Source organism: Dermacentor andersoni, chromosome 1 (genome assembly GCF_023375885.2).
Source record: "Dermacentor andersoni chromosome 1, qqDerAnde1_hic_scaffold, whole genome shotgun sequence".
Taxonomy (NCBI): Eukaryota; Metazoa; Arthropoda; class Arachnida; order Ixodida; family Ixodidae; genus Dermacentor; species Dermacentor andersoni.
In genome coordinates, this window is record NC_092814.1 from 278,730,029 (window position 1) to 278,743,238 (window position 13,210).

Sequence of the window (13,210 nt, forward strand, 5' to 3'; positions counted from 1 at the left end):
TGTCTACATTGGTTTTTGTAAAGAATTCTGCAGTCAAGAATCTGGCCATATTTGGTCAGAATTCAATAGTAATACCATAGCACAGAGGAGGTTAATGCATAGTGTTATTGCAAGAGGGAAATCCAACACTCCGATCATTCATCTAAGATGGGAGCGATGGTTCACACATGGATTTATGTAACCTTCATGTTTGTGGTTTAGGACTTATTTGTGGCTTTAGTTACTACATTTTATGTGCCTTTATTGCCCTAAATCTTGCAGCAATCCTATGTTTCTAAATGCAGAAGCCAGTAAGACTGTTCACATGCATAATCATTGCAAAATGTTCTGAAACAAGCACACTATTTTGTTGCAAATGATCAATGTTCATATTCACATACCCGTTTGAAGCCAGAAGGATGAAGTTTAGGAAAATCCACGTACTTAAACATCATTCCCATGCTGGCTGAACCACTGTGTTTGCAGCTCTCACAGACACTAGCAGCAGAGTTCCCACAAGTATTTTTTTTATTTATTTTTTTGTGTATAAAGCTGTATGGGTTAATGTAGATGAAGGCACAAAGTTAAAGCTTGGCAAAGCTTTGTAGAGGGAGCAATATGTTTGGTGTGAGTTATGCAGTGTATCAAGAACACTAAGTGAGCATCCTAATTACTGCAGAAAAAATTCGATAAATATGTTATAAACTAAAAATAAGAGCAATAAGTTAAGTTCTGAAGACATTCCACAATTATACACGGCGGCCGCATTTCGATGGGGGCGAAATGCGAAAACACCCCTGTACTTAGATTTAGGTGCACGTTAAAGATCCCCAGGTGGTCGAAATTTCCGGAGTCCTCCACTACGGCGTGCCTCATAATTAGAAAGTGGTTTTGGCACGTTAAACCCCATAATTTAATTTTTTTTTCCACAATTATATATATATATATATATATATATATATATATATATATATATATATATATATTTATTTATATATATATATATATATATATACACACTTTTTTTTTACAGAGTTGTGACAAAACGCTTTACATTATTTTTAGAGAGAGCAGTGCCCCTGATCTGACTAAATGCAACTGAAGGTGTACAACAGTGGCTACTGTACCGTGGTTGGCACAATACAAAAGCAGTTTTTATCCACTAGCGCAACAGGCACAGATATAATATGGTCATTTCATTTTTAGTGTTTTTTTTTTGTCTCGAACTTATAAAATTGCAAAATTAACAATACCACAGGTGCTAAACACAAGATCAGGTGCTCCCTCTAAATACTTTTACAAATATTTCATCAATACAAAACTGACAAGATAAATTTAGCACTGTTCATTTTAGGTAAAAACCCAACATTCCTCAATTTTTTTATAACCTCAGCCACTTTTATAAATAACAGGTTAGGCTTCACAACTAACAGGGCTGAGCAACAAAAACATTCTAATCTCACAATAACAGCCTTGGTCCAGGATATGCTCCACCTGCTCTAAAAGGTGCGGTTGAACAATTCACAATAGTGCACTTCTGCTGCCAACTTTCCACTGTTCATCAGCAGGAAACGACTCTAAAATGAGTGAATAACGATTATCAAGCAAATGTTCTTTTTTGTCTAGACTATTTAAGCATGCCATGACATTGGTGAGGGTTGCCTTTAAATGTCTTGCCTGAACAGAGGCTTCAGGTGTGGCCATAAAATGGCATACGAAGTATCAAAGGGGTCCTGAAACACCCGTCGGGCTTGGTGAAAAAACGCAGTCCAAAGATGGCATATGCTGCTTTGAACATCTCAGCCAAATTTTATAGTCGTGCTCAACATGTGAAGCTCACAAGTGGAGCACAACACTACATATTTCTCAAACTTTCTCTTTTCAAATGAGGTCTTCTCCTCACCCGCTTCGAAGCTGCCGGCGATTTGCATATGTCATCATATACAAGATTCCCATAGACAGTTGCTTTTGGCTTACAGCTGACATCAATCATGAAGAGTCTTTGGATCAGTCCACTTGTTCCTATAGTATTGTGCATATTGACACAGTTTACTAAGCAAGCTGAAGTAAGCGAAATTCTTTCAAATTTTGATAAGAATTACGTACTTCCGGAAGAACCCGAATATCGTCTGCTCATGCTTGGCTGTGGCCGCCCGCATAGGCATTAAACTTTCGCCACCCTGCTTATCAGTGTCGTAGTGGTCTCACTAATTTTAATTAGTTTTGAACACTCAACTAGCCTCGAACCACCTGAAACTTAAGGCCAAACTGCACGTACGCTTGCCAGCACGTGCTCACTCCTGGCCACCCTTGGCTAGATGCCTTCGCACGCATCGCTTCGTGTTCAACTATCGACAGCGCTTCAAAATGCACAAATTGGATGTAGCTGCTATCCATCGGTCAAACTGATAGAAGACAAAGCTGGTCCACACCACGTGGCATGGCCAGACTAGAACACGTGAGCGCGAGCCCGCACTCCAGCCCTGTAGTGCACAAAGCAAACTCTGTGCATACGCATTAGGTTGTATGTAGCTGAGGTCTGCTACGTAGCGCAGATAAGATGGTGCCGCGACGAGCATGCTCGCTGAACGCACAGCAGCTCGCCGAGCACAACCGCATATGGCACGTCTTAAGTACCAAAATTGGAAGTAGTGGCATTTATGCGAATGTCCAAAATTTACTTTGAACTGTGTGTCACGGTGACATTCAGTAGGCGGAGCATTGTGCGCACGCCTTGCTCCGCCATAGCATTCGCAGTGAAAGGCATTGAAGGAGCAGGAGCACCGTAATTTTCATGAAAGGTGATCTTTGATTGCCAATAAGTTCACTTCTGCTGAACACACTGAAGAAAATTTTGCTGCAAAGTACTTCTGAAATAATCTAGTTCAACTTCAAATGCATTTCTCAACTTCTATAAAAAGTGTTTCAGGGCCCTTTAAGGTACAGAAATTGTCACTATCCTAGATTCACTACAGAAATATCTCGGCTTTGAGCCCCATTTCCGAGTGCTCACAAACTTGGGCAACAATTAGACTTTAAAAACATTTCAATGGAGGAAGCTCATTTGCGAAAACAAAACAAATCGCACTGCACAGTATACAAATATTTTTCATTGTTCATTATCTGGACTGTATTTTAGCACTCCAGATAATGAATAAAGAATATTTATATTCTGTGACATGAAACTCGTTTTGTATTGAAACAGCTTCTAGGGAAAAAAAAGGCAAAGCAGTTTATTTCTATCCAATTATACAAGATATTTACTACCCTGCTCTTGCCCCCAACCCCCCTGAAATCGAACTAACATGAAAATAAAGGGGCTCTAAATAAATATATTACATATTAAACAGTGAAATAAGCTGCTATATAAAGTTTGGTCTATTTTATTTCTCTCTCTCTTTCTCTCCATTCCAGAACACTGACTCGGGAGCAGAGGGCAGTGGCCAGCCCTTGGTCTCACCAGGTTCCTGTCTTGAAGAGTTCCGACCTAATCCATTTATTGAATGTCATGGTCACGGCCGGTGCAACTACTACACTACAGCCTTCAGCTACTGGTTGGCGACAATCGAACGCCATGATATGTTCAGACCACCAGACCCACAGACGCTCAAGGCGGGCGATCTGAGAACACGAGTTTCTCGCTGCAAAGTTTGCAGGCGGCAGGTTATTGTCCCTTGAGCAAAATAGTTTTATTTTTCCTGTGTTCAACTGTCTTGTTCACCAGCCTGACTTTTTCTGCAGCAAAAAAAAAAAAAACTTATTCTGAGGGTGGCTGTTTTTTAAAGAACACAGCAAAATTGTTTTGTTGAACTTGTTAGTTTCATGTTAACTTACACATAAAGGCCTTGTGTTGCTTATGTTCCTTTGTTCTTGCATTTATAGTACTCTTAAAAACTGCCAGCGAGTGTGCATGCATTAAAGCCAACAGTCAGATATGTTGCGTACTATGTGTTGTAGCAAAAGCCTTTTTCATGGAAGGAAGTTGAAGCTAGTCACACCGTAACTTTGCTGCACCACTGGTTACGTAAAGGAGTGACGAAAAGTGCAAGAAAGCCAATATGTATGTAAATATTAAGCCTGCAGGAGATCAAGACAAAGCGGGCCATCAGTCTAGATGCTGAAAATGTGCCAGCAATCAAGCAATGGCATTAGTGGGTTGCTGGCATTTTCTTCTTCTCTGTGTGCGTCTGACTGTCAACACTGCCAATTTGCTGTTTACAGTAGAAGAATGCAAGACATCATTCACCACTTTTGTTCTTCAAGCAAATTCCTTTTTGTTGTTGATTCTTGTGCTATATTCTGCATATTTGTTAATAAAACATTTCAAAGTCCCTGTGCAATGAATGCTTTATGTGATATGACTGAAGATTATAATTTCAGTATTATTAAGTTCACAGTATCAGAAATACTCTTGTTAATCACTCGGCATAATAAAATATTCCAGAGCAAACACCACTCATGGTTCTACTGCTAAGATTTTTCTGATGGAGTGGTTTCTGACCCCGCGAGCCAAGTACTCACTACGACCCCAAATTTGGTTGCATATTAAGGTGCAAAGCTGTTGACAGGTATAATAATATGGCCTTAGAAATCCAAAAGTGGCACTTCATCTTGCATTTCCTGCTGCTCTAAGAACCATTAGACATAGATGCATATAATAGCAGGTACTTATGTACATTTCAAATCAGTGCTTAGACTTTATGATGCAATACAGCTGCTGAACACATTATGTTCAGCAGTTTTAGAAATCAAAACCATACAGGGATGTGCATTTCTTTTTTTTTTAAATTGTAGAAAAAGGGTTTTGTGATTACCACTGCTCTGTTCAAACTGAAATTTTGTGGAAAGCACATTTTATAGACCAAATCGTTCAATACAACATTTGACACTGTTACCTGCCTGGTTTTTACGAAAAGAAGAAAACGCCAAGTTGCTTTGTCTATGGGGATGCTCTCTGGTACGAAGGCAGCGCTAGCATAAACTTGTGTTGCCACCTGTCAGCAGTTGTGAAAAGCAGTCGTTCCAGGAGGGCTACCGCGTGTTCCAGAGGAGTGGGCAACACCCTCTGCTAGCCTGTTGTGGCATAATTATCAAACTAATATTTCTAGATAACCCCTTGGCTAACCCCTTGAGACACAAATTTTCCAACGTCACTTCCTTTCTTAAACTACAATTTTACAAGCTACTTGTTTGCCCAAAACTTGAATATGCAACTTCTATCTGGGGTTTCATATTTGAACTTCCACAGTTGGATCCACACAGAACCCTGCTGCTCGATTTATTCTTAACAACTATTTCTTCACTGCAAGCGTTAGTGACATGAAGTCCACTTTGCTCCTATCAAACTTGTCATCGCAACACCAAATACAACGCTTGTGCCTACTTCACGAAATTTTTTTTTCATGATGTGCTACGTGATTTGCTTCTGTCTAGCCTATCATACACATCGAGGCACAAAGACCATCGCCATAAGATCAAGTTTATTTTCTACAGCCCAAATGCATTATGTCACTCTCTTTTTGTCACAAACAAATAATGTGTGAAATTGCTTTCCAGAGTCGGTGGTTATCATTCCCAAGGACCTGTTCAGATCAAGCCTAACAGGTCATTTTAGCAGCATAATGCAGTCCTACTAAAATGTGTGCTTTCATGCCACGAGTGTTGTTTGGTTTTGTTTTTCTTCTCTTTGTACATCGTAAAAAAAACTGGCATGTTCACAGAAATACTGTAATCTGCTGTTAACATGTTGATTTGCTACTTGTGATGTTTGTTCCACTTCCCCTGTAATGCCTTATTCATGCTTTGAGGGTAACATAACTAAATTAATAGATAAATAATAATTCCAGCATCACAGTAAGTACGAAACAGCTAATAAAAATTTCAGGCCCACTAATAGATGATTAGGCAATAGCTGCTGTTACCCATGACGCAAGAAAGTGGACCATGAGTAACATCTCAAACATATGATACATCTCATGCAAGCAAATGCAAAAATGGTCCCGTACTGCTGAAAAAACAAGCACAGCACACTAACCTTTTACAAAAGAATATATTTTTTTAATTATGGGGTTTTACGTGCCAAAACCACTTTCTGATAATGAGGCACGCCGCAGTGGAGGACTCCAGAAATTTCGACCACCTGGGGTTCTTTAAGATGCATCTAAATCTAAGTACACGGGTGTTTTCGCATTTCGCCCCCATCGAAATGCGGCCGCCGTGGCTGGAATTCGATCCCGCGACTTTGTGAGCAGCCCAACACCAGAGCCCCTGAGCAACCACGGCAGGTCGCAAGAGTATTGCCTACAGACAACACATGAGAAAAAAATTTTTCTTGCAGAGTTTTGGCATAGAGTACAAAGTTTCTGGCTAAATATCTTTGGCCAACACTGAATGACAGGCAGCAAGTGTCATTTGAAGGGCTCAAGACCGGAACACAGCACGATGAAGTAATAGTTTGAAAGATCACTCACTTTTGAAAGCACGGTCAGAGGAGACAGACCAATGCAAGATCTCTGGCTGCAGTGGTATTGTACACTTGATATAAAGCAAATGAAATATACATCTACGGTTCACATATAATGAGAGAGGTCTGCACAAATTTCAAACGAAGCCATAGGTGGCTTGGGGTGAAGCCCATTTCCAGTTTTCTGCCTAGTGTTTCTCCTCTATAGCTGAAAGAAGTTCTATTAAATACTTTTTCTCTTCATTGATTACGCTTATTCTCGATATGTTTTGTACATTTAGATAGAAAATACTTCTCAGGTATTTATACGTCTCGTCTGTAAAGGGTTAAGAATTTGATATAAGCATTTTACAATTCCGACTGCTTTTCTTTTTTTGCTTTCTCACTAATGAATTGAGAGGTAAAAACCACTGCCCCATGCCAGCTTAATCCTCAAATCCCCATGAACAAAAACAGTCTGCACCAGTTTACAGGGTGTACAGGTAGGTCCATTAGAATAGGCAGGCAGCTGACTAACATATTGCTGGTGCTACAGCTGCTGATGCTTGCAGAAGCGTTGTCAGTGCACTATGCCAGTGGATAAAGAAGATCCAGTGCCACCTTCTTCATGCATCTTCCACAAAGCTGTTCATTTCCAGACTTCACACAGACAGAAATTCATTAATGATCTGATAATATGCATTCTCATTAACAATGGACCTACCTGTATATCAGGCCACCTTTCTTTCATATTGTATATTACAGCAATTAGCCATCTCGCTAACTTCATGTTTGGCCTAGTGTGCATCATTGGGCACGTGAAGGCGCAGCCAGTTGGGAGAGGTGGCACCATGTCATGAGTGTACAAAATAAGTGCGTTCATTAGGTTCCAAGGTCTACAAATGGTATAATGCTCTCGCATTTTAACATGTAAGCAGTATTAAGTGTCTCTGCCAAATTGCTATTTATTTATTTATTAAATTATTGATTATTTGGTTGGTTCGTTGATTGATTGTGTATGGAAACAAGTACAGTGTGCCACTTGCTTCTCCACAATAATAAATGGTTGCATAAATGACAAGTGATAATAGATGAAGTGCAACCTTTCAGCTATTTAGCAGTTTGCTACCAAACATAGGGCAGACACTTCACAGATAGTCACTTTAAAAAAGAAAGAGAAAAAAAAAGTGATGTTTGGTTTGGTACTCTACCTCCCAGAGGTAAGCGTATTAAAAGGAGGCTCGACCTATTGTTCCTTAAGCGCCATAGGTGGTGGACATGGAGATGTTGAGTACTCCTCATCCAACCACAGGTATTTTTGTTGATGATCATCCACTGCAGCTGTTTGGATGCAGTCTGTGCTGCCAAGTACCCGCTAGTAAAATAGGTACAAGCAAATTCTAGATAGGTATTATGGGACCGCAATACAGTGAAGGTCACCCAGTTTTGGTAAATGGCCTTTGTGAAAAGAGGCTACCTCTAAACAAGAAAAACATTTTCTGGTTGTGGTTAAACAGTGGTTAAACTTCTCTGTAGGACAAATCCGCAGAACCACGTGAAATGTACTGTACTCAAGTACACGGATACCTTTTAGACCACCCAATGTTAAAGCAGATGACAAATGCCTGCAGCATGTATGACAGTGCCACGTTGCCTTACTCTCTCTCAACCATATGTCATGTAACTTCATGCAAAAACATTAAGCTTTAGGGTTCTGTTTGCACTCCAAGTTCTCCTGACTGCCACAGCTAAAATGAACTCAATCCCAAATGCGAGCACGGACCACAATCAAAAGTCACTTAGAATTATTAGCCCCTTAATGCCTAGTGTTACAATGCACGATGTACCAAATAAACTCGGAGTCCTCATAACATACAGAAATTCTGGGCTCGTTTCTGTCTTTGCGTGTTGTCCATAGGCAGCACTATCAATTAAAACATTGGAGCATTAGTCCAGGGCAGTAAGCTGAATGAGAAGTGAGCGTACATTGAGACAAGCCTGGAGTCAACCATGCGCCACACTACAATTTTCCGTTAGTTGATCAGCATTGCAGATGAGGCTAGCCATAAAAATGAAAGAGCTAGAAACAGCAGATGCACAAATGCCTTTAAATTCGTTTCTGCAAAACAAAGCTTGTAATATACCATGTGCATTTTTCAGCCAACAATACACAGGGTACAGCCCATGCATAATATGTGGTTAACCCTCAGGCAGTTAACCCTTGCTCCACAACCTCTTTTATCTTCTTGTGGAGAGGAAATCGAACACCTTCTGGAGAAGCAGCTCCGGTGCAGTCATCACAGTTGAGACTAAATGTCATTATTCCTCCATAGCCCTCTGAAAGAATCCATTTGGCCTGCACAAAAAAGAAAGTAGTAGCATATATAAATATGAATGCAGAGATTCCCATTCTGTAAAACTTGTAGGAAATATTACTAATAAGGCAAAAGTAAACATGTTGGTGTTTGATGAAAGCACATCAGCTGGGGTTGCCATTTGGTCAGTTTCCACTGGCACAGCGTTTTTTTCTTTCACGGCACCAGCTGCCACTTGGACCCTTTTGCTGGCACCCCCTTTGCTAGTACTCCTTAAATCAGCACATTATAAGCTGCATCACAAGTGCTCCATTGGGCTGTTTATACACAGCATAGTATTCTTCCAAGAGGATTCATTAAAAAATATTTTTGCCATCATGTTATCAAAAAGTTACGAGAATGAGCAGCTGATCCTTTTCTGAGCTTTTAAACTTTCTTCTAAGGGTTGCATACAGTAGTAAAAAAAAAAAAAAAAAAAGAGAGAGAGCATGTTCATCTATGTCTGTGCTGCTTTTTTTTCTCAACAAAGGTGGCAATACTGGCCTAAGCTCATTAACTTAAAGGATTAACAATGCAATTTTTCGTCTTGCTGTTTTGCCTTTTAAGTAGCTGTTGGGCCATAAATCACTCTATGAAGTCTAAATTACCACATAGCCCAGCAACAAATAATGTCATTATTGAATGCAACCAGTTCAAAATGGGTCCCCATTGCGGTGCAATAAGGTGTGCCATAAAAGACGTCATGATGAACCCAACTGGTGATCAAGTGGTATTGCCAACCACTAACATGCCAGTCAGCCTAGTGTACTTGGCTCAGGCAACCAGGAGAGAAGTTCACTCAGACCAAGCCATAGCAGCAAAATACAAGTGTATTGAACAGTCTCTTGTGCCATCGACTTGATCTGCTGCTTAACCAGAGCCTTCTTTGTACTTGATGCAAGATGTATGAAGGTTTTCTGGACATTAATTATAAGATTAATGTACTTATATCCTTAAATGTGGGCAATATTTGAGTAGCTGTCAAGAGAGATCAATTCTTGTTCCGATTTAAAATTACAGTCAAGCCCATATGTAACGATACCAATTTAAACAATATATCGGATATAACAACGAGCAGCCAATGCACTGTTAACTTTTGTATGTGTTCTATGGTAAAATAAACCACTTATTACAATGCTCCCATGTCATAGTGTCTGTTATAACAATTAAATCTGGCTACTGGGTGTGTGCACCGAAAGAAAAAAGAATGCAAAATCCTCAGAAAGAAAAAGCGAGAGCCACTTTATCACACTCATCTTTGAGCCACGCAGCCAACGTAGCATGCCTTCATCACATTGCCTTAAAGAAAGCAAAAAAAAGAATGCAAGCCTCTTGGTTACACTCGCCTTTGTGCTGCACACCCAGCAAGGCATACATTGCATTGCATTGCCGGCCTTGCACTCCCCTATCCCGTCTCCTTTTCACACTCTTACCAACGTCGGAAAGCTAGAACAACACCACCTAGAACAAGTTAAGGACGCAGCACTGCCTGAAGTCTGCGACTATACATCATCAACTGGAGGCGATCGAAAGAATGCATCTCTCCTGGCTGTCATGCTTCTCCATAGGTGTGGTGGCATGTGTGAGAAATGTGTTTGCACGCCATCGCAATCGTGGCTCTATTGTCGAAACTTGTCAAACACTTCGCACAGTAGCTTTTCTTGAATGCTGTGCACAGTGCAACGTGATTGCAGTCACTTTCCGCATAGTTGAATCAAGTCACTCCTGGATTAAGTTGTCTGCTATTTCTCATGCTTTCCAAAATCTTGCCAGTGCCCGTCTCGCAACACGATTTGAAAAGTGCACGAATTTCAATAATGGTGCAACATTAATGTCACCAAGCCTAACAATTGTTGTGTTCCCAACTGTCGAGGAAATCATGACCCAGGATGCAAGGTATGTGTGTTCATGTTTCCTCAGGGTAATCATCTGTGCAAAAAGTGGATACTCTATATACCATAAGACGATTTCCCTCCTTTTAGTACTCCAGGGTGAGTAATGTCAAATTCTTTTTAATCAGGGTTGGCTTGCACACTTTTTAATATTATATTGTTCACAGAGCATCTTTTCAAACCAACAGAGATGTGTATATTATTGAACTTGGACAACTTCTCAGGCAAGCTTACACTTTATCATAAAAAAATTACTTTTTTCCTCAAACATAGAAAAACAGAATGTGAAGCTTGCTTTGCAAATATACAATGACACTGTCCTCCCTGGACTTAGAGTCATTGGCATGAAGCACAATCTGTCCCCTGTAGAAGAAACAGCAATGTTTATTGAGGTTATTGTGAAATAGCGGAAGGTTGTGAACATGAAAACTCCTCACAAAGGGGACCGCCTGAGAGACCAGTACCAAGAACCAATGTTTTCATTGGACAATGCAAAGATCAATTTCCCCTACAAGCTCCTTGATTGGCTACAACTGTGGAAGGGAAGAACGATGAGCTACGACAGCAGGAAGCTAACGAAAGGGACCTATGCTGCCCTTCACCAAACAACACAGGGCTTGATTGAATGCACCAGATACTGCTTTGAGGAGCTCAAGTTGTCTTACATTCTGGCGGGGAAAATTCAACTCAACGCATTAGAAAATCGCTTTGGCAAATATAAGCACTTGGCTGATGCCCAGTATCGCATGTTAATGAGACCGGTACATGAATGTGAAAATAAATTGGCGGCTGCAGAGCACGCTACCAATGGCCGCCACAGCAGGTAGCAGTTGTAGCATTGATGAAGGATGGCAGGACCTTGAAATGGAAACAAGCAAGGAAACTACTCACTGCAACATAGTGGTGACTCAGGAGGCACTCTCAAAGATCAAATACATCCTACCAGTCTTGGTCTATGTGGCGGGATACACTGTGTATGCTGCATTGAAGAAGCTCAAATGCGAAAAATGCGGGGAACTGACAGCGAACAAAAAGATACACGTCTCCATTGTTGAAAGGCACTATGGTCCCATCAGAATGCTAGGCCAAGGTGGGCTGCTACACCCAACAATCTTTGCCATCGATGCTGTAGCTCATAACTACGCTGTGATTGAAAATCTATCAAAGAATGAGTACTTTCTAAATCTGCCTAACCAGCTTCAGGTAGTGATGGACCTTACTTTAGGGCTGCTAACAAGCAGCCATCTGATTTTGACTTCTCTGATGACAAGCATACAAGTGAAGTGGTTCTGAAACAAGTGCTGTGGTGCAGGACGAATGTGCTGAGGTGCAGTACGAATGTACTGCTAGAAAGCTTTTCTTCCCAAATGAATAAAAACACTGTGGATGCTGTTGCTAAATCTAAAAAAAGAAAGCTAGAAACGTTGAAGAAATGCACAACTGTTGGTACTGAAAAACATAAGCAACAAAAAGTTTGCGTCGCATGTGCATAAATATCTGTGCAATATTTCCCCTCGTGAGAGGAATGGTAATGTCGTCCACACCCTTCCATTGTCCTTTGCGTATATTTTAGACAAAGTCTATGGCACAAGTTTGTTTACATCAAGAAATGCAAACAGTGTGAATATGCTTCCTGAAGCATAGTTACTATGACCGTAAAAGCATGTTAGTTCTTTCAGCACGGTGCTAAATCTCCAGCGCCCATACACCGCCGTCTCGTGACGTCACGGTGGCAGTACTGTGGCCTTGAGCTGTTCTGGGTGGTGCTGGGTGGAAGGGAGATCGAAGAGGGGCAACAAAGGCATATCATGCAGGGTGCAGGGCATAATGGCTCAGACACCAAGTAGCCAGATTTCACTGTTATAGCCAACAATGTGGCATGGGACATTGTAGTAAGCGGTCTATTTAACTACAGGACACACACAAAAGTTGAAGGTGCAGCAGCTGTGCCTCATTACATCCAAGTATCGTTAAAACCAGCAGTGCTATAAGTGGGTTCGACTGTACCATTTTTACTCACATAATTTGCACCCTTGTGTAAATTGCACACCCCTAATTTATCACCCTGGCTTTATAAAAAAAAAATTTTACTTGCATATTTTGCACTCCCTATCCTGCCCCGCAGCAGCCCATTTCTTAATTATTTGTATATGTATTGTACAGGAAAGGGAGCCAGGTTGTTACATAACCACCTTTATAACACTTTTCTTCTGTAAAAAAGAATACTATCAAAGCAATTTTGGGCACAATCAATTGTTTCTGGAAGTTTTATGTGTGGCAGTCATGCTCTTTCATTATACAGGTGCAAGATGCAGGAACACAGCAGAGCCCTGTTCATACATTTCCTGGAGGACAAAGAAAGAAGAATGCATGATCTGGGAAACATAACATCCTATAAAGCATGTGGCAGTATTAGAGATAAAGCAGAAAGCAACTCTCACACAAAACGTAATTTGAAGTTGAATAGAAAGCCAACAACCTATTAGAGACCCACTAAATACAGCTTGTTATCGCTGCCTAGATTGAATATTAAACACTTTTTT

At 40.6% G+C, this 13,210-nt stretch overlaps 2 protein-coding genes across 2 annotated transcripts in view; one reads left to right on the plus strand and one right to left on the minus strand.

The window, feature by feature from the left end:
• The window catches only part of LOC126547671 (uncharacterized), a 130,001-nt gene extending 125,682 nt beyond the window's left edge, over positions 1–4,319 (plus strand). Inside the window, exon 41 of the mRNA XM_055063182.1 lies at positions 3,394–4,319. Coding sequence (XP_054919157.1) covers positions 3,394–3,657 — 264 coding nt within the window. The 3' untranslated portion in view covers positions 3,658–4,319. The remainder of the gene's footprint in view (positions 1–3,393) is intronic.
• The window catches only part of LOC126547667 (chitotriosidase-1-like), a 56,169-nt gene continuing 46,873 nt past the window's right edge, over positions 3,915–13,210 (minus strand). Inside the window, exon 8 of the mRNA XM_050195610.3 lies at positions 3,915–8,777. Within this exon, the coding sequence (XP_050051567.1) occupies positions 8,628–8,777 (150 nt within the window). The 3' untranslated portion in view covers positions 3,915–8,627. The remainder of the gene's footprint in view (positions 8,778–13,210) is intronic.